General features: G+C 57.1%; 2 protein-coding genes across 2 annotated transcripts in view; both read right to left on the bottom strand.

Annotated features, from left to right (window-relative positions):
- Positions 1-1,987: 1,987 nt before the first annotated feature.
- RASD1 (ras related dexamethasone induced 1) lies at positions 1,988-3,108 on the bottom strand. The gene is made up of 2 exons (XM_009950581.2): positions 2,823-3,108; positions 1,988-2,538 (listed from the first exon to the last, which is right to left on the bottom strand). Exons 1-2 carry the CDS (start codon positions 3,106-3,108, stop codon positions 1,988-1,990), a joined length of 837 nt encoding a protein of 278 aa, XP_009948883.2.
- A 10,942-nt stretch (positions 3,109-14,050) lies between these two features.
- PEMT (phosphatidylethanolamine N-methyltransferase) overlaps positions 14,051-20,363 on the bottom strand; it is a 40,709-nt gene continuing 34,396 nt past the window's right edge. Inside the window, exons 5-7 of the mRNA XM_086473199.1 lie at positions 19,025-19,136; positions 14,884-14,958; positions 14,051-14,105 (exon numbers count right to left, since the gene is read on the bottom strand). Coding sequence (XP_086329325.1) covers positions 14,051-14,105; positions 14,884-14,958; positions 19,025-19,136 — 242 coding nt within the window. The remainder of the gene's footprint in view (positions 14,106-14,883; positions 14,959-19,024; positions 19,137-20,363) is intronic.

Raw genomic sequence — 20,363 nt, 5'->3', positions numbered from 1 at the left:
AACCTAGAGATTACTCTGTCCCCGCGGGAATACTTTACTAGTACTTTCTTTGGGAAGGTGCCAGTGTGTAAACTCTGCGTAAAGCAGAACACCAAGATAAACAAAGCACAATGTACACACTGGTTTTATTACTGAAATTACCTTTCTGCCAGCCATTGCCTATCCCAGCTCAATAAATTCTTGTGTCTCATGCCTGGACGGTCATTTCCCTTTTTTTTGTTGCCAGTTGCTGTTCCTGTGTAATCAGGGCATTTGCAGAGCTGGAAGAAACAACATGTTTCCAAAGAAATGTCTGGCACTTAGCGCAGGAACAAGTTAACTCTGTCAACTTGAATGCAAGTGCCAAACGAAACGGCAGCGGTTTGGTTCGCAGCCTCACTCGCCCACCTTAGTTCCGTGGCTTCGACAGAGTTTTTTTGCCATTAATAGGTATTAAACATAGATTTGTCCTGCTGCTCGCGGGGGGGGAACGGGGGCTGAAAATGAGCTGAAACAGAAGCCGGAGCCAGGGAGAGCTGTTCTTTGAAGAGCTTCCCGCTTTCCCTTTCGCTTCTAGCGATGGGTGCTGCAACTTGTTAGGAGGAGGAGATGAAAAACCATCAGATGCAAAGGTGACCTTTCGAGCCGAGTGCTTCCTTTACTCATGTTGCAAAATAAAAACAATACCCTGGACGGGCGCGCGAGTGAATCACTCTCTGTTGACATCATTAGAGTGTGCTTAGTTAATCGGGAAAAGGCATGAAACACAATCAGCTCCTTATAACGGAGTGATGTCAGTTTGCTGGGTTTCTGTGGCGAGTGATATGCCAGTGCCTCGTGTGTCATGGGGCTGGCAGGATCGTCACTCGCCGTTAGTGGAGTGAGGAAAGAGTCCTGGCTCGGGGACCTGCTTGGGTAACTAACTCTGCGTGGCCCCTCGTTACCCCGTGTGGCAAGAAACTGGCTGCTTGCAGAGATGGGAACCTTTGCACTGGGAGTCGGAGAAAATGGGGTAAAACAAAGGGATTGAGTCGAGAGACTGTTTTTTAGCACCTCAGAGCCCAGCTCGGGGTCTTGGTTTGACAGGACTGGGTTTTGCGACGGGGCAGGGTGAGGAAGCAAAGGCAAACCCGCAGGTGTCGTTTTAAAAAGATTTTATTAATTTGTAGAAAAAATAAAACATCAAGTTTCACCCACGGTAGAAACACTTGAAGATATTTTTTTTTTTTGTTCGTGTCAATGACAAACAATACCTACATAAAGTGCCTATTATTCTCTGGATTTAAAAAACCCTTCCCGCTCCCCCCCTCCCTCCCCAAATCTTGCAAATCAGACAAGACAAATGTAAACAAGAGTCAGGTTTTTTTTTTTTTGGTCCATCGGGGCTGTAACTCTGCCACAGCTTAGGAGTGTCTTCTGCACGTGCTTTGCAGACACAGACGAGCACACGACACAGAGCCAGAGTCCGTGCACAGCTTCTCAAGGTTAAAAAAAAAACAAACCCAAAACAACAACAACAGAAAAAAAACCGCCAACCCCAAAGCCCCAAGCAGGCGCTGGCAGGCCTCTGCCCTCCCTCCTGAAGGCAGTGCCCGAGGCTGGGTGGTTTGGGAGAGAAAGAACCACCAAGGTTTGTGCCCTCCACGCTCATCCTCCCGCCTGGCTGCCCGGCAGCTCAGCCTTTCCCTGTCTCTCTGCTCGGAGGAGGCTGGTCCCAGCGACAACACCCCCCCCCCCCCCCGCTCCTACCCCTCCAAAGCCTCTGTCTTCTCATCCCTCACTCCCAAAATTCACCCCTGGGGGGGAAGGGGAGCCGATGAAAGCGATCCCTCAGAAGGAGGGAGGCTGGGGAAGAGGCAACCCCCTCTCTCTGCCCGCGTGGGCGCCTGCCCACCCTCCTGCCTGCCCAAAGTCAGTTCGGAAACGAGCATCTTTCCCCCCCCTCCCTTCCTTCTTTCCTTCTTTCCTTCTTTCCTTCTTTCCTTCCTTCCCGTCGAGCGGGGGGCTCCTAGCTGATCACGCAGCGGTCCTTCTCCTTGCCGTGCCCGCCGCCGATGGCTTTCTCCCGAATGTACATGAGGTCGCTGTGGACGCTGGGTCGCCGGGCGAAGGGGGCCACGATGCCGTACGCCTCCTCCGCGCTGCCCCGGCCCCCCTCTTTCAGCAGCTTTTTGCCTTTCAGCGCCTTCTTGTGCAGGATGTCGCAGTATTGGACCGAGACCTTGCGGTGCAGGTCGGGGCTCATCTCGCTGGGCAGCTTGGCCATGGCGAAGAGCGCCTGGAACATCTGGTCCAGGCTGCTGTTCTTCTTGGCCGAGATCTCGAAGTAGGCGCATTTTTTGGGGTCCCCTCCTACCAGCTGCTCGATCTCCCGGGGTTGCACCTCTCGGTAAAAGTCCCGGTCGCCTTTGTTGCCGCAGATGACCAGGGGCACCTCTATGTTCTCCTTGGTTTTGTTCTTCAGGCACGACTTGGTCTCTAGGATTTGCTGCTTCAGGCGCTGCACCTCCTCAAAGGAGTCCCGGTTGTCCAGGCTGAACACGAGGATGAACACGTCTCCTGGGGACAAAGAGGGGAACGTGAGATGGCTGCAGGGATGGGGACACACGGAGACCTGCTGCCCAAACCAGGCAGAGACTTGGGGAGGGAAGGACGGGGCAGCACCCGAGTCCCGCATCCTCCCAGTGCAGGGAGTGAAGTTGCCCACCCCACGCGCACACGAACCCCCCGCCACCTCCCTCCTCCTGGCACTGGAGAAACATCCCCAAAGTGGGCAAGAACACCTGAAATCTGGCAAGGGAACCCCCTCCCTTCTTTCCTCCTGGTGCTCCCCAGCCAAGTACCTGTGAGGATGGAGAGGCGGCGCATGGCTGGGAAGGGGTGGTTGCCCGACGTGTCCAGGATGTCGAGCTGGTAGACCTCCCCGCGGATGCTGTAGAACTTGCGGTGGAAGTCCTCGATGGTGGGCGTGTATTGCTCCTCGAAGCGGCCGGTGAGGAAGCGCGAGACGATGGCCGTCTTGCCCACCTTGGAGGAGCCCAGGATGACCATGCGGTAGCAGTTCTTGGCGGGGATGCTCAGCTCGGCCTCGCTGGGACACATCTTCTTGATCATCGCTGCCAGTTTCATTGAAGCCGGCGAAGGTGCAGCTTGCGCCGAGAGGAAGGAGGTGGAGGAGGAGGAGGAGGAGGAGGAAGGCGATGTCTGCCCGGCTGCTCTGCCCCTCTCCCCTCGCAGGAAAGGCCGCTGTGAGCTCTGCACGGCCGCGGCCGCGTTATATAGAGGCGGCAGCGACCGCCCCTCGGCGCGTCACGGCCCGGGGCGGCGGCGCTGAGTCAGTGCACGGCTCCGCGCCCGGCCCGCTCCCCGCCGCCTCCCGGTTCGGGCTCCCGGTGCTGCACAGCCCGGTCCCGTTTACAGCCCGGTTCGGGCTCCCGGTGCTGCACAGCCCGGTCCCGTTTACAGCCCGGTTCGCACTCCCGGTGCCGCACAGCCCGGTCCCGTTTGCAGCCCGGTTCGGGCTCCCGGTGCTGCACAGCCCGGGCCCGTTTACAGATCGGTTCGGGCTCCCGGTGCTGTACAGCCCGGGCCCGTTTGCAGCCCGGTTCGCACTCCCGGTGCCGCACAGCCCGGGCCCGTTTGCAGCCCGGTTCGCACTCCCGGTGCCGCACAGCCCGGGCCCGTTTGCAGCCCGGTTCTCCCTCCCGGTCCCGTTTGCAAGCCGACCCCGCTGCAGCTCAGCCCGGGGCCCCGGTGCTTTGCCTCCCTCCCGTTCGCAGCCCGGTTCGCGCTCCCGGCGCCCTCCAACCGGCTCGGGGCTCCCGGGGCTCCGCAACGCCCTGCAGCGGGGTCGCCCCGAACGGGATCCCTTTGCCGGGGCGGGGGGTGCCGGGACCGGTGATGGGGGGGGGCAGGGGGTCCTAGCCCCAGGGCACCGAGGCGACTCTCCCGCTAGGGGGCAGGCGAGGGCACGGCCGGGGCGGGCAGCGCGGGCAGGACGGGCAGGACGGGCAGGACACCTGCAGTGCTGCCCCGGGCAGGGCTGGGGAAGCTGGACCTGGGGGGCATGAGCAGCACTACAGGGCCCTGCAGCCCCTAGGGAGGCTGGGGTGGGTGGGGGGAGCTGCCCGGAGGAGGAGGAGAAAGGATGCTGGCAGGGATGCAGACAGAGTGCAGGCAGCAGGGTCGCTGCCCGGAGGAGGAGGAGGAAGGATGCTGGCAGGGATGCAGGCAGAGTGCAGGCAGCAGGGTCGCTGCCCGGAGGAGGAGGAGGAAGGATGCTGGCAGGGATGCAGGCAGAGTGCAGGCAGCAGGGTCGCTGCCCGGAGGAGGAGGAGGAAGGATGCTGGCAGGGATGCAGGCAGAGTGCAGGCAGCAGGGTCGCTGCCCGGAGGAGGAGGAGGAAGGATGCTGGCAGGGATGCAGGCAGAGTGCAGGCAGCAGGGTCGCTGCCCGGAGGAGGAGGAGGAAGGATGCTGGCAGGGATGCAGGCAGAGTGCAGGCAGCAGGGTCGCTGCCCGGGTGGGCAGGGTGAATGGTGCTGCTTCATATCGGGGGCGGCGGGGCTTGGTCTTGTCGGGTGAGGAGTTGTGGGGGTCTCGCTGGAGCTGGAGGTGAGGGGCAGCCCAGGCAGCCCCCGCTGCGGGCCTTGGGCTCCTTGAGTGAACCAGCACCCTCCTGAGCACCCAGGGAAGAGTCCTCGGGGCCACGGGAGCGTTGCTCTGCTGAGGGATCTCTGTGCCATCCTCGAGCGAGAGACGGGGCCCAGGGAAAGCCAAGCTCCTCTTTCACATCGGGCTGATGAGAAAGTCTGAATTAAAAACACTTGTGAGGATCAACTAGAAAAAAGCACTTAGCGAAAGGCGATGCTTAAATAAGGTTTGGGATAGCAGAAGCTTCACCTGCGACACCGAGAGGGACCCCAGGGACGGTTAGAACGCACACATTTGTGGAGCACGATGCATTTCCTCAGCACGGCTTGAGAAACGGATGCTGCTGAGCTTTTCATCTCCCCTGAGCGTGGTCCCACACTTGGACAATAATTTAAACACTGTCTGAAGGTTTACGGAGGAATTGCGGAGCGCGAGGGAGCAGCAGTTTGAACAGCCCCGCTCAGCCCCATCCCTGCCCGCAGGGAACCATCCTGCCCAGCTGCAGAGGCACAAGGACACTTTGGGGAGAGAAAGCAGGACAGTTTCCCATGTTTATTGATTTGTGTGCGAGACAGCGAAGAGGTTTAATAGACGATTACAGAGCACGAATGTAACACCCCAAAATAACAAAAAGATTATTTAATTGAAGCAGTTGGTGGAAAACAGCAGAGGGAATAGGAAGTGCCAGCCTCTGGGGGACAGACAAATCGAATATCTTGATTGGTGTTTGTTGTTACCCATACAACTATTAATAGTGCCAGGAATAGGTAAAAATAGCCTGCTCGAAGCCTACTCTTAGGTTAACAGGCTTCAGCAATAGAAAATCCATTTCCTCCCTCCAAAAGGCTCTTTGGCGACCGCAAAGGCAGAGCACGTGGCAAGGCAGATGTGCCGCTGGGATCCCGTGGGCTCGGCTCAGGGGTGTGGGGTGCGACCGGAGCCACCCTGCTGGGACCCTCCTGGGAGCAGGGACAGGGATCCTCGGTGGGTAGAGGAGAGGCGATGGCTGCGGGAGCTCCTGGGGAGGGGATGGTGCTGCCTGTGCTACCCCAGAGCCCAGCACCTCGCAGAGTCACGCAGAGCCTAAGGAGAGGAGCGTTACGAGGCACTAGGCTGAGTCCCCCAAGATCATCTAGAAACTCATCTCCTGGTGGAAGCAGAGCGCGTTTGCCACGAGCCGGCTGCCAGTGATTGATGATAAAGGATCCACCTCGCTGCGAGGCAAAGCCTTCCCACGGTTATGACTCTGTTAAAAATCACCACCTATTTCTGAACCTGGACTGGAAATAGCCCAAGTCTTCAGCAGGGGCAGGTGAAATAGCATTTTCCCCCAGAGCTGCCGTACTGCCTGCACAGAGTTTGACCCTGCCGTTTGCGGGGTGTTTTGCTCCTCGCCTGGTTTTGGAGGATACAGGCTCTTTGCTGGCTCACGCAGCTGCTCGGTACAGCAAGAGCCGCAGGCAGGCTGCTGTGCGCCAAGCCCAGCCCCCCCCCAGACACCTTTAATGGAATCAAACATCTTCAGCACAGATCAGTCCCCGGTTTCTCGCTATTTCTCCCCCTATCTGCGCCGTCCCGGGTTTACCAGGCACCTGCCAACAAACAAAACCCACCCGGTGGCCGCGAGCAAGTAGCTGAGGAAAGGAAATTCCACGAAAGTCACACAAACATCCCGGTGACAGAACATGCGGCTCCCCAGGGTCCGGCTTGGACAAACTGTGCAAGCAGCAAAACGGAGCTCACAGCAGCACCGGCCTCTGCAAGAAGCAAAACGTAGCAGGAGGCAGGAGCGTGCATCGCACCGCCCGGCCCGGGGACAGGCGAGCGGGGGGATGCTCGGAAAAGAACAATTACATCAGAACATGCCTTTGATTTCGGAGCGTGCTGCGGCGCTGGGAAGTATCATCACCCCGGGGTCAAGCTGGTCTCGGTTCCCAGCTGGGTCCTACAGGTCCAAGCGGTGAAAAAGCCACGATTGCAACAGCCGTTTGTGCCTTTCCTACCCCAGCACACGCAGACCCCGGGCTGCAGAGCTGAGCACATCCAACATGAGCTCCTTACCTTCGCCGTTAAGACGCTTTGTGTCCTGCCAAGGGCTCGTCCCCTGCGCAGCAGCTCTCGGCATTCCCTGGCTCCGCGCTGGGGCTTTGCGAGCACACACACGGAGCCGAGCCTGCTCCTCAGCCCCGCTTCCCTGGCTCCCCAATTCCTGCTGTTCTCCCCCAGGACAGGGACTTGGCCTTCAGACAGGGACCCGTTCTTCAGACAGGGACCCACTCCCTGTTTGGTGTTGCTCGTTAGCCTGCTCACAAATAATCAGGGGCTGCTAGTGAACAGCAGGGTCTCGTGGGACCCCAAATCCTGCCCTGGCTGCTCCCCTGGGACAGGAGAAGGAGCGAGGGGCCGGAGGAAGAGGGGAGCAGCTGGGTAGGGAAGGGAGGCTTTAGCCATAGCTCTTGCATGTTCCCCTGGGGAAAAGCATCTGATTAAATCAAGATGCAGCATCCAAGGTTGCTATTCATTCCCTATATTATTAGCTTGTCTAATTTTATTAAATCTCCTTTAAGGCTTTTCAAAAGAAGCACGTAATTCACAACATATAATTTTTCCCAGATGAGATATGATGCAGAAGCAGGCTGCTCTGTCTCTGGGGACTGGGGGGGGGGGGGGGGTGTTTATTTGTTTCCTTCCTCTACCTCTTACTTTTTTAGCAACTTTTCATGTCTCTTGATTCCTTTTAGCATTTGGGATTCAATTAGCAGGGAATTTGAAAGCCTGAGACAGGTCTCAAATTCCCAATTCCTTGAGCCATCCATGCCAGTGGTGGCGAGAGCACCCTTGCAGACGCCATCCTGATGTGATGCAGCTCCCCGGGGCAGCCTCGTGCCTCACCGTGGTCTCCGGACTTTCTGCATCTGCTCCCCTTCTCCCACCTTTGGTGCGTGTTTGCTGGAAGAAACTCACCAAAAACCCCACGGCAGGGCCTGAACGCCCGTATCGTGGCGCAAAGCCGGGGAAGGGCCGTGCTCCGGCGGATCGCTCGGTGCTGCTGCTTTGTGTACCGTCGGTGCAAACACGCGTTGGCCGCCCGAGCACAGGGTGAGAGCTGGGGTTTTGGCGGCACCACTCCACAGGGGGCTTGGCCTTGCTGCCCGGCTGCCCCAGGGGTGGTGCCGCGCTCTCCTGCCGTGGAAACATCTCCCCTCCGAGTGCACTGAGGTGACGTTAACTCGTCATCGATCACCACACTGGGTCAAGAGGGCTGTACAGAGCAGAGCTGGGGTTCCCCGAGCCAGGGGCACCCGGGAAACCCTCAGCTCCCCATTTCCATCCCATCTCGTGCCATCCTCTCGCCCGCAGCTCTCGCAGAGGCAGCAGCAGCAGCTCTCTAGCATCCGGCACGGACAAAGGCGTTTGCGTGTCCTGGAAGTGTCCCCAAACTCCAGCACCTTCTGCTCCTTCCAAAGAGCAGCAGCTTCCCTGGGATTAGGGAGAAATGTCACCTGTAACCAGAGATGGGCAGCGACTGGGAATATAGGGCACGGGGAGAGGGAGGCTCGGTGACCCCAGTGGATGTGTTGCTACAGATTTCAGGAGGGTTCCCATGGAAATAGGACAAAAATAAAAGCCCAAGAGGAGGCAGGGCCGGGCAGCGACGGGCTGGAGCTGGCAGAGGGATGCGCAACCGGTGCCGAGGGCTCGGAGCCTGGAGGTGTTTCGTGTCTAGGTCCCACCTCTGTCCCCGCTGCGGGGTCTGGAGGGGGCTGAGGCCAGGGCAGAGGTGTTGGGGTTGAGCTGGGCGAAGGCTGAGCCCCGCTTGGTGCCCAAATCGAGGACCCTCCAGGCTCCCACAAACACAGCAGCGAAGCAGAACCGCAGGCAGAGCCTGGCCCTGACATCTCCTTCTCGGGGATGGGGCGGGGGGCTCTGGCTGCTCTGCCTCCCTCCTGCGACCCCGATTCAGAAAGGAGCGGCACTCGGTGAACAGTTCCCCTCGGAAGAAAGCGCCACATGGAAAAAGCAGCAGATTCCTAGGATTTTTTTTTATTTTCTTTTTTTGAAATAAGATCTAAGGAGGAGGAAGCACAGCATGGCCAGCTCGCTGGGCTGTCCCGGGGCGGCTTTTTAGTGCGCCAGCTAAAGAAAACAGCCTCGTCACTTATCCTCTGGCACATGGCGGGAGCTGCGTGCGTAAAGGCGCCCGGGGTGGAGGGCGGAGGTGGGCCGGGGTGGCTTGGATGGCGCCTCCGTGCTGTTCCTGGCAGGGCCGATGCGAAGGGTGGTGGGGACAGCGGGTACGGGGTGCTGCTGCTCTCCCGGCGGTGGGGGTTATTTGGAAGCCTCCATCCCCTGCGCACCCACGAGATGGGGGCTGCCTGCATCCGCAGACCCCAGCGCAGGGGCCCGCCAGCGGCGCCCATGTGGCTCAAGCCCAGCTCTGCCGAGGCCGGGTAGGTCCTGGTCCTGCGCCAGGCATTTGCTTGGGCTCCAGGAGTGGTGGTTTCCCACCTGGAAATCGCTTCCCACTGGGGTGTTCTTCCCATCTCATTTCTTTGGCCATTGGAAGCCCAGACTGCTTTCCCTATGCAGTGGGGATAGAGGAGACTGGTTTATTCCCCCATAAAGTCCTCTGGTGTCCCCTGACTGCCTTCTCTTGATTACGGGGTCCTCGATAAAGCAGTCACTGCCCCGAAACCCCCCGTACCGCCTGCGCTCAAAGCTCATCTTTGCTTTTGCATCAAATCCCAAAAGACCAGCCCATCTCCCCTGCCCACCGAACGGCCGGGCGGAGGTTCAGCCTCGGCGTTGGGATGGGTGCAGGAGCCACCACCGAAGCCCTAAGCCCCCCCCCCCCATTTCCCTCCACCTCCCCAAACAGCAAAAGCACAGACTCAGCCAGCCGGGCCTGGCGGGCGCCCGATGGGAACCGTGATTTCTCCATCGCTCCGCCGGTGCGACGGGGCTGCCTCGATTGCGCCACGCGTTGATTCTCCGTTCCCGGCTGATCGTGTTTGTTCGCCACGGAAGGGCTGGTGGCCGTCCTTCCCCTCCCCCCCCCCAGTGCAGCTCCAGTGGGCGAAAGCAAACATGGGTGCGGGGTTACGGGTGGTTGGAACGAAGGGCAGGGCCTTTGAGGATGTGTGCCCTGTTCTGGACGTCCCCGCCATGACGTTGCCTTCAGGGAAAGGACCCCAGGACGAGACCTCCATCTCCCAAAGTGACCCTGGATGAAGCACCCCGAGAGAGCGGAGCTGGCCCCGCGTGGCGTGCCCATCGCCAGGGCTCTTTGGGTTTGTACGGGTGATCCCCCCCCCCCCAAAAAACCCCAAATCACACGCAGTTTCAGGGTGGGGAGACACGTGTGGGGCAGCATCGCAAGCGGCCACGCGGAGAAGACCCGGGGGGGGAGCGTGAGGGTGGGCACAGCCGCTGCCGGGAGCTGCACGGCGGGACGGGGTGACCCAAGGCAGCGCGGCGCGATGGACTCGGTGACCCGGCCGTCCCTGCCAGGCAGGAGTTGAGATTTAACTAGTTTCTCCTTTCCTGGTGTTTGCTCTGGAGAAACATCCCGAACATCACGGGACGCGGTACGTGCGCCATCTGCACGCAGCCTCACGTGCGGCATTGCCCAAGGCTGCAAACAAACCACCCCCCCCTGCCAAGCTCAGGTGGGCCCAGCGAGCCCCACGCTGGAGTTTGAAGCCATGAAGTTACAAAAACGGACCAACAACCGTGTTTCCAGGGACCACGCTCGGTGCTCAACGCATCCCCAAGAGCCGGAGGGATGCACCCGCCCGTGCCGGCACGGCATCGGAGCTGCAGCCGGCTGGTGCCGGGGGTCCAGGGGTGCAGGTCTCTCCTTTGGAAGCAGCAGGAGGCTCAAGTCTTGTCCTGGAGGGCCACGGGGTCCATCCCTGCAGCAGAGCACGATACAGCCCAGCTGCAGGCCCTGGGGATGGGAAGGGGGGAAATCGCTCCGACACCACCAATGCTTCGTGCTCAGCTTGAAGGTTTCATCCCCACCCTCTGCAATCTCAAATTCTTAGAAATATTAGGTAATTGGAGAGGAATCATTTTTTTTTTCCCCTTAAAACCAGGGAGGGAGAGTCCCTTAATCCCTCGCTGTTAAATACTATAAAACAATATAAATAACGGTCTCTCCTCCCCGCAGCACTGGTGAGCAGCACAGCACTGCTGGGAACGGCCCCAGCCAGGGCCAACCCACCTCCCACCCGAGGGAGAAAGGTAGGCTTGGACCCCACGAGGGATTGAACATCATCTTCCAGCTCCTTGGTTTTGCTTTAGGGAAGAGCAGACACCTCTGAAAGGTCGCACTCCAGCTTTACGGCAGGCAGAAGCAGTCCTGCGAACGCAGCGAGGCATCAATCCGCGCTGGCTGCTGCGGGAAGAGCTACTAAAAACGGGGATAGAGCTGGCACAGCCCCAGAAAAACCCTTGTGCAATGCAAAGCTGACACGGAGCGGCTGGGAAGTGGGAAGGGTTTGGTTTGAAATGGCGGATCGAGGGATCAAGAAGGGCTGGAAATGGTGGATCAAGGGGGGAAGGAGCCCCTGAACCCGTTCCCAGTGCAGCACCAAACCCCTGCGCTTTTGGGATGGTGCGGGCGCGGGAAGGGAAGCAGCTCCGTCACTGGGGTTTATGGTGACACTGGGGGGCGGGGGCTGATGCTGGCTGGGGATGGGAATGGTACAACTGGGGTCCCACCGGCCTCGCAGAGGGACAGGGAGAGGCGTACGTGGTCCCAGTGTGGAACGAGCACAGCCCTCGCTGCGCTCTCGTTCAAAGTACTCCTTCCCGAACAAGCACGTGTCTCTTTGGCAAACACTGATTTCACCTATCAATAAACCTGAATTTATTTACATCAGAGACTTTGAGCCAGGACTGGCAACTCTGACATAAATTGTCTGAATAATGCAACGTATCCTCTCCTTGCTGGTTGCTATGGGTACTGGGCTGTTTTAGCCTCCGTCTATAAACATTAACTGTGAAGGAGATGTGGAAACTTATCTAAAAATAAAATACTATGCCCAAGTCTTTAAGAGGAAGGTCGTCGAGATAGTGATTAAAAAAAAAAAAATCCTCGTGTAACGGCTCTGAAGCGGGGAAACAACCACGGCGCCCGTGAGCCCGGCCGAAGGAAACGAAAGGCTGGACTGAAAAGAAACCAACACTTTTAATTCCTGCTGAGCAATGCCCCGAGGGTGAATTACAACATGCAAAAGCGAAAGGAAATCAGACCATTTCGTGGAGGTGACACTGAGAACAGGGGGGGACACACACACACACCCTCAGCGGAGGGGATGACTTGACGCTGGAGACACGGCGGGGCCTGCGTGGGAGCCGGCAGCAGCGCCGCTGCCGGGGGCTTTACGCTGGTTGTTGTTTTGGTCGTTTACAGCTTATTTCTCAAACTGTTCTGGGAATCTGTAAACACTGAGCTTGGATATGGAGCATCACCCCTGGGATCTTCCCGTTCAGGGCAGGATCCGGCACGGGGCTCTTTGGGACTCGCCGAGGTTGGTGGCAGGGGCGGAGGGGCAGATCCCTACCCGGCTGCTGCCCAGCGCAGGAGGCAGAAGCAGCCCTTTCCCTCCCTCCCACCCACCGCCCCCTTCAAGGCAGTGAAAAATAGCTGGAAGGCACTGGGTGGTGGGGAAGGCAGGCAGGACCCTCATGTGGCCCCCAGGGATAAGGAAGGGTTGGGTGGGTGTGGAGCAGGTCAGGGCACCGACACAACCGGGGATGGGATATCTGCAGGGTGCAGAAGGGGATCGACCCTTCTCCTTGGTCTTCTCCATGCTGGGGCTTCCCCACGGGACGGCTGCCATCCCTCCACCCCCCCTTGGGCAGTGGTTTAGGTCGTATGTTCGCACCTACGTGTTTTCCAGTCACCTTTCTCGGAGCCTTTGCTGATAGCGCGGGGATGCTGCAGGGCTCTGCGCAGGTGGGGAACGCCCAGCTCTGGACGGGGAGGTTTCCCTCTCCCAGAAAAGAGCGGGTTTGTCGGTGGCTTTGCAGCAGGTTTTGTGGTTGTTGAGTTGGCAGCAGTTTCCCCTCTTCCTTCCCCAGCCGTGTCTGAACACCTCAGGGACTCCCAAGCCCTCTCTGTCGCTTCACCCGAGCTTTTGTTTGCTTCCTGCGGCTCTTCGGCAGCATCTTCAGACGATCTTCAGGAGCTGGTGCTTCCCTGCGCTCTAAGGTCGCTTACGAAAGGCCACGGTGTCTCCGTCGTTACTCTTCTTGCCCTCCAGTCCAGGACTGGTGCTGAATTGCTTTTTTTTATCCCTGCAGATCTCAAATAATCAGTGCAGGAGAAGAGGTCGGGAGGTTCCGCGCCACGCAGCTCCCGGGAGAGCGTCGCCTTCGTGGCAGGAGCTGCCGTGACCCAGCAATGGGGACAGAGACCTGGGGACAGGGACCTCCAGCTCCTGCGGGCTGCGGCGAGGAGGTGCCGCCACGCTCGGGCTGTTCCTCTGATTGCTTCCAGTACTGCAGGGTGCTCAGTTGGCTCATTAAGGGTTGCTGGGCTAATTAGTAGGATACATCTCAGTAGGAAAACGGGCAAACGGGACAGCGTGGGGACTGGAGAGGCACGCTGCGCCGAGGTATCCGAGACGCTGCTTTGGAAAAGGCGAAGAGACAAGAGGCTGTTAGGGACAAGAGGCTGTTAGGGACATCACTGGTGTTACAGCACCTTTGCTGGGGCAGAGGCTACGGGGCTGCCAAAACCTCAGCAGTGCCCCTTGTGCTTGTCCAGCCTCTCCAACCACCACCCGGGCAGATGCACCAGGGGTTTCCAGGGTGGTATTTAACTCCAGGGAAAGGAGCCTAAGCGGGAACTTGGGCTTTTGCAGAAACCTTTGGCCCAAAAAGCAAGCCCCATGCTGAGTTTCTGGGGTGAGCCGGTGCAAGCTCCTGTGCAGAAATGCTCCCAGCTGAGGCATGGAGCAGCCTGGAGCAGGGATGCTCCACGTCCCCGCGGAGCGGTCGGGCACGCAGGCCCCCTCGCACCATCCCTGCCGCCCGCTGGAGCACCCGCTATGGCCAATAGCTGCTTTTTTCTGCCTGATTTAGTGTAAGCCTGGAGCCTCGGAGCTCCCCAGCCACCTCCCCTTGCGCTGACTCTCAAGTATATAATCAAAACAATTTGGGGGTTAATGGCTGGGTGGCAGAAGGCGGACGCAACCGCCGCTGGGTCAAGCTTTCCCGCCTGGGTTTTTGCAGAGGTTTGAAGCTCAAATCCCTGGAGAAGTGCAGGAAGGACTCTGGAGGAGCCGGGGAGGGCAGGGCTGGGGGGGCAGGTGGTGGTCCTGTCCCCGTCTAATGCGCTCGTAGGTGGGGGAGCCCGGCAAAGCAGCCCCTCTCGCTGAAACGCCGCTGGGCAAACATACCTGTTGCTACTTGCTCTTCACTCCCTTCTGTTTCTGCCGATATATTTCCTCTGTGAAAGGCCTGTGGTTGGGAGGATGGGAATTTGGGGAGGGAGGGGGAAGAGACACCAGGGAGGGGCAAAAGAAGGGGGGAAGAGTTCAAATCAAGACTACTCTGTGCTCTGCTTTGGGTGCAGAAAGTCTGCCCTGGGTTGGCACAGCCCAACTGTTCTTGTGCCATGGCAATCCTCGGCTCGGTCTGTCTGGACCACGGAGCTGCTCCCGCCCAGGACCACCCCTGCACTGAGTGGGACAAGGCTCAGCACCCGCTCAGACTCCCCCTGCACGCAGACCGGCCTCGGCTCATTTTGCATCTCCTCCTCCCCTGCAAACACAAAAGAGCTTTCGCTGCTTGAAGTACAACCGCTGCTTCTGGGAATAATGCTGGGCCGCTCTGTCCTGGGCTGCCGGGCTATTGTGGTGCAAAATATCAGAGAAGCCCATGCAAGGAACTACAAAATGCAAGCTCTTCTTGCAGAGTCTCTTCAGACGACACGACGAGTCCTCTCGCTGCCTTCCTTATTGTTCTTGTATAGACAGAATCAGGCACCCAAAAGAAAAAAAAAGATCTCATTCTGACAAAAATAAACAAATGCATAAACGTTCCTAGAACTCAGCAAATAGTTTCAGAGAGGAATCTGCCCATTATCAAAACAATTGAAAAACAATCCTCTGTTTTCCTTCTTCCCTGCTGAATTAATTGGAAAAAAAAAATCGCTACTTCTGCCGTTCCCCGAATCCTCGGGAGTTAAAGCTGTTAGAAATAATTAGAAGCTCTCCAGTTTTGCAGAGCTACTCACCCCTCATACAGCACTGCGACTGTGTAGGAAATTGCCACTACAGCTGTCAGCAAAAGGCCAGCTGGGCTCGCATGCCTGTTTTGAAAGAGAAGGAAAAGATCAGGTAAGTACATGGGCTTATGCAAGACCTGGTTTAGAAAGTGAAATGAGACGCCGGGCTCCATGAAAGCACTCTCTTGCTCATTAAACAGAAGTGAACAAAAGGGTGAGGTGGGTTGTTTTTTTTTTTTGTACTTAATGTTAACTGTCTTAGACAGATGTTACTTGGCAAAGACTCTTCCCCAGCCTACTTCGGCGACTTCTTTTAAGTCTGATCCCTGCACGTCTCTGCTAAGAGAGCTTCTGCTTTGATGCTAAGTCCTGAGATTATAAGGCTGTTTAATAGCTGAGCAGCTGCTGACGTACGGCTGTGGCTGCCAGCCAGCGCTATAAGGGAAATGCCTGATGTGCACGGGGAGATGGGCCACCCAGGGTGCAGGAGACACCTGGCAGAGGCAGCGGCAGATGGAACCACACGCACCGAAATGGTGGCTGAGCCACGGCGGGGCTGGGGATGGGAAGGGATGGAAAGGTCCGCGCCTGCCCCGTGAAGGGTGCTGGGGGGCTCGGGTCACGTTTAAACCCGTTTCAAGACGGTTTAGGAACGTGCCCTTTCACCCCCCGAGGCCTGGCGGAACGGTGTCCTTCAGCAAGACACCGCCAGGCAGAGCACGGGGCACCGATGCTGCCCGCCCGCCCGGCGTTGCCTGGTGACGGGCAGAGGAGCTGGAGGGCTGCGGGTGCCACAGGAGGGGCTGTTGCTTTTAGCACCGAGGCCAAAGAATCAGGACTACAAAAATCCCCGTCACCTCCTGCTCTAAAGAGAGATATCGACGTAGGCTGCAAACCTGCACCGCCCACGTGAGGACAATTCTTTGATGCTTGGCCCGAAAAGTGTCTTGAGGCAGATGCCGGCGAAGGCAGCGGGGGCTTTGCTAAGGCACCAGGATTTTAGCTGATGGTTTAGTCCCCAAACCGGGTGCTGACACCATCCCGTGGTGTCAAAATTCCCCCAGGCGAGAGTGGCCGCGCCAGCAGCCATTCCCCCCTTGCTAACCCAGCACCCACAAGGTCCTGGCCCCATCTCCCCAGCGAGGAGCAGGGCTGTGTCAGGCTCACCGCGGACACCAGCCCCCCTGCAAACCACCCTTTCTGCATCCTGCACCTCCAGCTCATGGCTGCAAGTGTTGCCCTTCATTAGGGGACTGCTGATTGCCTTTAACCGCAGCCCAGCTCTGAGGGGGACAAGAGCTGGCTGTCAGCAAAAAAAAAAAGTACTTAGCTAGTCCTTGGTGAGGATAAACATCCTGTAAGCCTTGTGCAAGGCGACTGTTGGGAAAACATGCCTCCAGCGGAGAGACTAAACTACCTAAACCTCACACTGGACCCGCTTTCAGGCACTGCCTGGCCTAATCAGTTCCTCGAGAGAAGCACACAAATCTTCACCTTTTCACTGTTTCCATTTTGCAATAAGTTTTCCCCTCATTAGGAAGCATCGGGCAACTTCTTCCTCTCCCAACCCCCTGTTATTACATGCTTAGTCATGTCTCCTCCTTGATTCCTATCAGAGAGAACAAATTTGCATGATTGTTTGTTGACAGCAAGGCCTCTAATTGCATCATTTGGCTGCGGCTCCAGCTCTGATTTACACAGCCTGTTACCATGAGTTAAAACACTTCCCTACCAGAGATACACAAAGCTGTCCCCAAACAGCTAATGCTCCATTTGTCTTTCGGGAGAAATGAGGCTGCTCGATGCGGCGATGAGAAACATCGGGGTGAGTTGTTTCTCTCCTCTTAAGAGCTCGACCTACTTATTGGGCAACGGCTCATGTTGTAGCAGGGTCGGCAAAGAGTCAGCCAGGAAGGTTTTGTGATCTTGGCAGGATTTTTTTGGGGTAGGAGGCCTGCTCGTCCCCAACCCTTGCTGCAGCTCCCCGAGGCTGTGGGTTGTCTGCAAGAGCAATAGCGTAGGCTTGCACCCTTCCCCGCCGGCCTCGCTGGTCCTGGGTGTTGGCCATGGGACACCTGCTTTGTCCCTGCCTCCTGAAGCTCCTGCTTTCGTGGTGATCAGTGGAGGTGCCTTCTCCAGTGCATTTGGCAGACACATTTTGGCTGCAGAGCTGCCATTAGTCGAGCAGGGGATAGCTGCAATGTCCTGCACGGGAGGAAACAGCGGCTCCCGCCCCACGCGGTGCTTTTCAGGTTGGACTGGAGTTGGAAGGCAGGTGGTCTGGTGTGCTGCCAGGCTTGCGTAGGTTATGGGGTATGTGCCCTTACAGATGAAAATGAATCAGTCCTTTGGGCTCTGATGCCACGATATGGAGCGTGATACATCACTGAGGGAGAATAAATACACTCTACGTTTTAGGTCTGACCAGAACCAGACGGCAGACACATTCCTCCGGCATCCTTCCAACCGCCACGGAGCTGGGATGTTATCTCCGGCCTCTGAGGGCAGACATCTAACATCTTCTGAAAGCCCTGGGACCTCAAAAGAGACTGGGCGCTCCCCAAAAAAACATCAGCAACCTGAGCTGAGCCTCCAAGGAAGAGAAACAAGTGAAAACCAGGGCATGAAGGCTTGTGCAGAGCTCCCCCAGGGCAGGCGGGGGGTGTCCTGGTCCCGCTTTGCACAGCTCCAGCGATTTGTTAACAGCAGTTATTTGTCACGCTCGCTGCCCTTTATGGTGGCAGCCTTTTAACGAGGAAAAAAAAAAGGCAATCACACTGTTGTCTCAAGCGTCTTCAAGCTGCTTTTGCCCAGGATTGTGGTGGAAGACAAAGCAACGTGCACCCGGTGCGAGGCTGCTCTCTCGTGGGGGCAAAGAAGGGATTTCCGCGACAGAAACCGCTCAGGAGGGTTCAGCTGGTTCTGCAAAGGTTCTAGGAAGTAGTTGATGCTGATCTTCAACAAATAAAATCCTCCTCATAATTCACCCTGGTCAGATTCCTCCTTCTGCGCTGTGGTGGGGGTGGTTGTCTCTGGTTGTGGTGCGGTATGGGGGGGGGGCTCCTCCTGCCCCACCTCTGCCCCGCTCCCCCCAGCAATATCCAGGCTGCCATCGCGCCGCTGCCAACCCCGCGGCCGGCTCTCCCGCCCAGCACCGCCACAGTCCCAGCAACGAGCACAGCCCAGCACCATTTCCCAAGGTTTGGACCCAAACGAGTGCCACGGGTCTGCCAGGAGGGCAAACGGCCTCGTGCAGCCAGCCCTGATGGCACTGGGGGCGACCGTAAGTGCAGAACAAAGAGCAGCAGTGGAAACAGGAGAGAAACCATCAGCTTTGCTTATTACCAGGGGCCAGAAAGCGCTGCACACATGGCTGAAAAGGTGACCAGAAAGTGGCAAAGCACTTCATTTTTTCCACCAAAGAGCAGTGGTGACACTCAGGAGCATCAGTGCAAAAGGTCTAGTGACTACGTCCTGCGATGCTCTGTGGACTCCCCCATGTAACACAGCCAGGGTTTTTTCTCCTGGGCAAATAAATAAAATGCGATATCAAAGAAAACCGCATCAAACTTGTTACACTGAATAGAGTATATTGCTCATTTGCTGCTAAATTACAGGCTATTCATTTCCTGCTAAGCAGGCTATTAAGCTGTGTTGTGTCACATGAGGAGTGTTTCGGAAGTGTTATCACCGTGCAGTGGGGGAAAGGGAGTGTTGGCTTGTTTCGCTTTTTTCAGAGGTAATTACAGGGTCACACTGATCCCCAGTATCAGTGCCCTGCCCCTGCCGAGAGACACCCGGCATGAATTCGGCCCTGACTGTTGATTTTTCCACGTGCAGAGCCTGCCAAGGACCTCATTCAGCTGCAGAGCATTTGCTGATGCTTCCTCTCCCCAGCGCTTGGCTGTTATTTATTTTCCTACAATTAACGCTGCAAGTCTTTTTATGACAGCAGAAGATTTTTGCACGCACAAAACCAGCCAGGAAGCGAGAAGTCAGGGCACGTTGCACTTTCCCTGCCATTTGACTGCCGACTGCCATCACCAAATGTTCCTTTGGCCCCCGATGCAGCCCGGCACCTCGTGCCCTGCCGAGCACGGCCCCCACACTTGCCCTACGACCGGTGCGGTCTGCAGGGGCACGTACTCACATGATGGACAAGCCCAGGTAGACGGCTGTGCTGCCCCAGTACATGGGATTATCCACGATGCTGAAGGGGAAGCTGGTGACTTTTGCCTCCATCAGGATACCGAAGTAATCGCCTGCAAGGCACACAGAGGGTTTCTGGTTAGGCTCCACGAAGCTGGGAGCTTTGGCACGCTGATACCACGGAGGCATCGCTGCCAGGGACGCAGAGCAGAGGCGAACGAGGGGTTTCGCTGCTGACTTCCAGGCTGAGGAAAGAGCAACAAATAGGTTGGCTCTTTACCGTGTGTCTATCAGCTTTTCCAGGAATGGCTCTTTGCCCACGAGGAAGGTTTGTGCATTGCAATGAGGCTACGGCAGCCACGTCCCTCATCGGGAGGCAGCTCTCGAGGTCCCAACTGGCTGATTCTGGCTGTCTCATTTGAAAACTGCCCGTCTGATGCCACTCGACGAGGAAGCAAGTGCACAGGATCAAACCCATTTAATGGGGAAACAAGCCCAGCGCACGGTAATGGTGTTTCGAGATGTTATAATCACGACCGCCACCACCGAATGCCCTCATTCTGTGTCACCCTTCTCTCATAGTTCAGAGAATTTCTCAGAATTCCAGAAAATAGCACCTCTGCCTACAAAACACTCAATTATCAGCATGATGATGATGATAATAGGTGATTGTCATCTGCAATGAGGAAAGCTTTCAGAACTGTCAGCATCCAAGCAGCTTCCTATCTACCTTGGGAGTAATCCTTCCACCCTCCTGCAAGGAGCCTGGAAAAGAAATGACAAGCAAGAAGATGTGGTGTAGCTTGCAAGTGGCATTTCAGGGAGGGGAGAAAGGGCTGGGATGCCGAGCTCTGACTTCTCCTGGTGTCACCAGCGAGACCACAAAGCCCAGCAAGGGTTTTGCTCCACGTCCACTGTACAAGACGCAGCATCAATCGGTGCCAGTCCATCAGCTCAGGGAGCTGCCACAGCCCTGGGTCATGTTCCCAGCTTTGCTGCCAGCCTGTTCCCTGACCTTGGGCAAGTCTCCTCTATCCCTCCCGGTGCTATTGTGCACCGATCACAATACCAGTCTTTCTTACGGCGCGGAGGGCGGTGAGGATTAATGTGTGGTGAGAAAGTGCTTGGAAATCCAGATAAAGGGCATTACAGGAGTGCAAACTATTCAAGGTTATTATTATTACCTGGTTTGTAGTGTAATTTCTTTGACCTCACATGGTGCAAAAACATTTATTTCTAAGGATAAACAGCGCCTGCCCAATTAGACAATGCTTTTGGGCTTTAACTACAGGCCACTAAGTGAGATAATTGCCTGGTATTCACACTATATGTTCTCACAG

The sequence above is a fragment of the Leptosomus discolor genome, chromosome 14 (genome assembly GCF_034619465.1).
Source record: "Leptosomus discolor isolate bLepDis1 chromosome 14, bLepDis1.hap2, whole genome shotgun sequence".
NCBI classification, from domain to species: Eukaryota; Metazoa; Chordata; class Aves; order Leptosomiformes; family Leptosomidae; genus Leptosomus; species Leptosomus discolor.
This window is presented reverse-complemented; position numbering and strand designations above follow the sequence as displayed.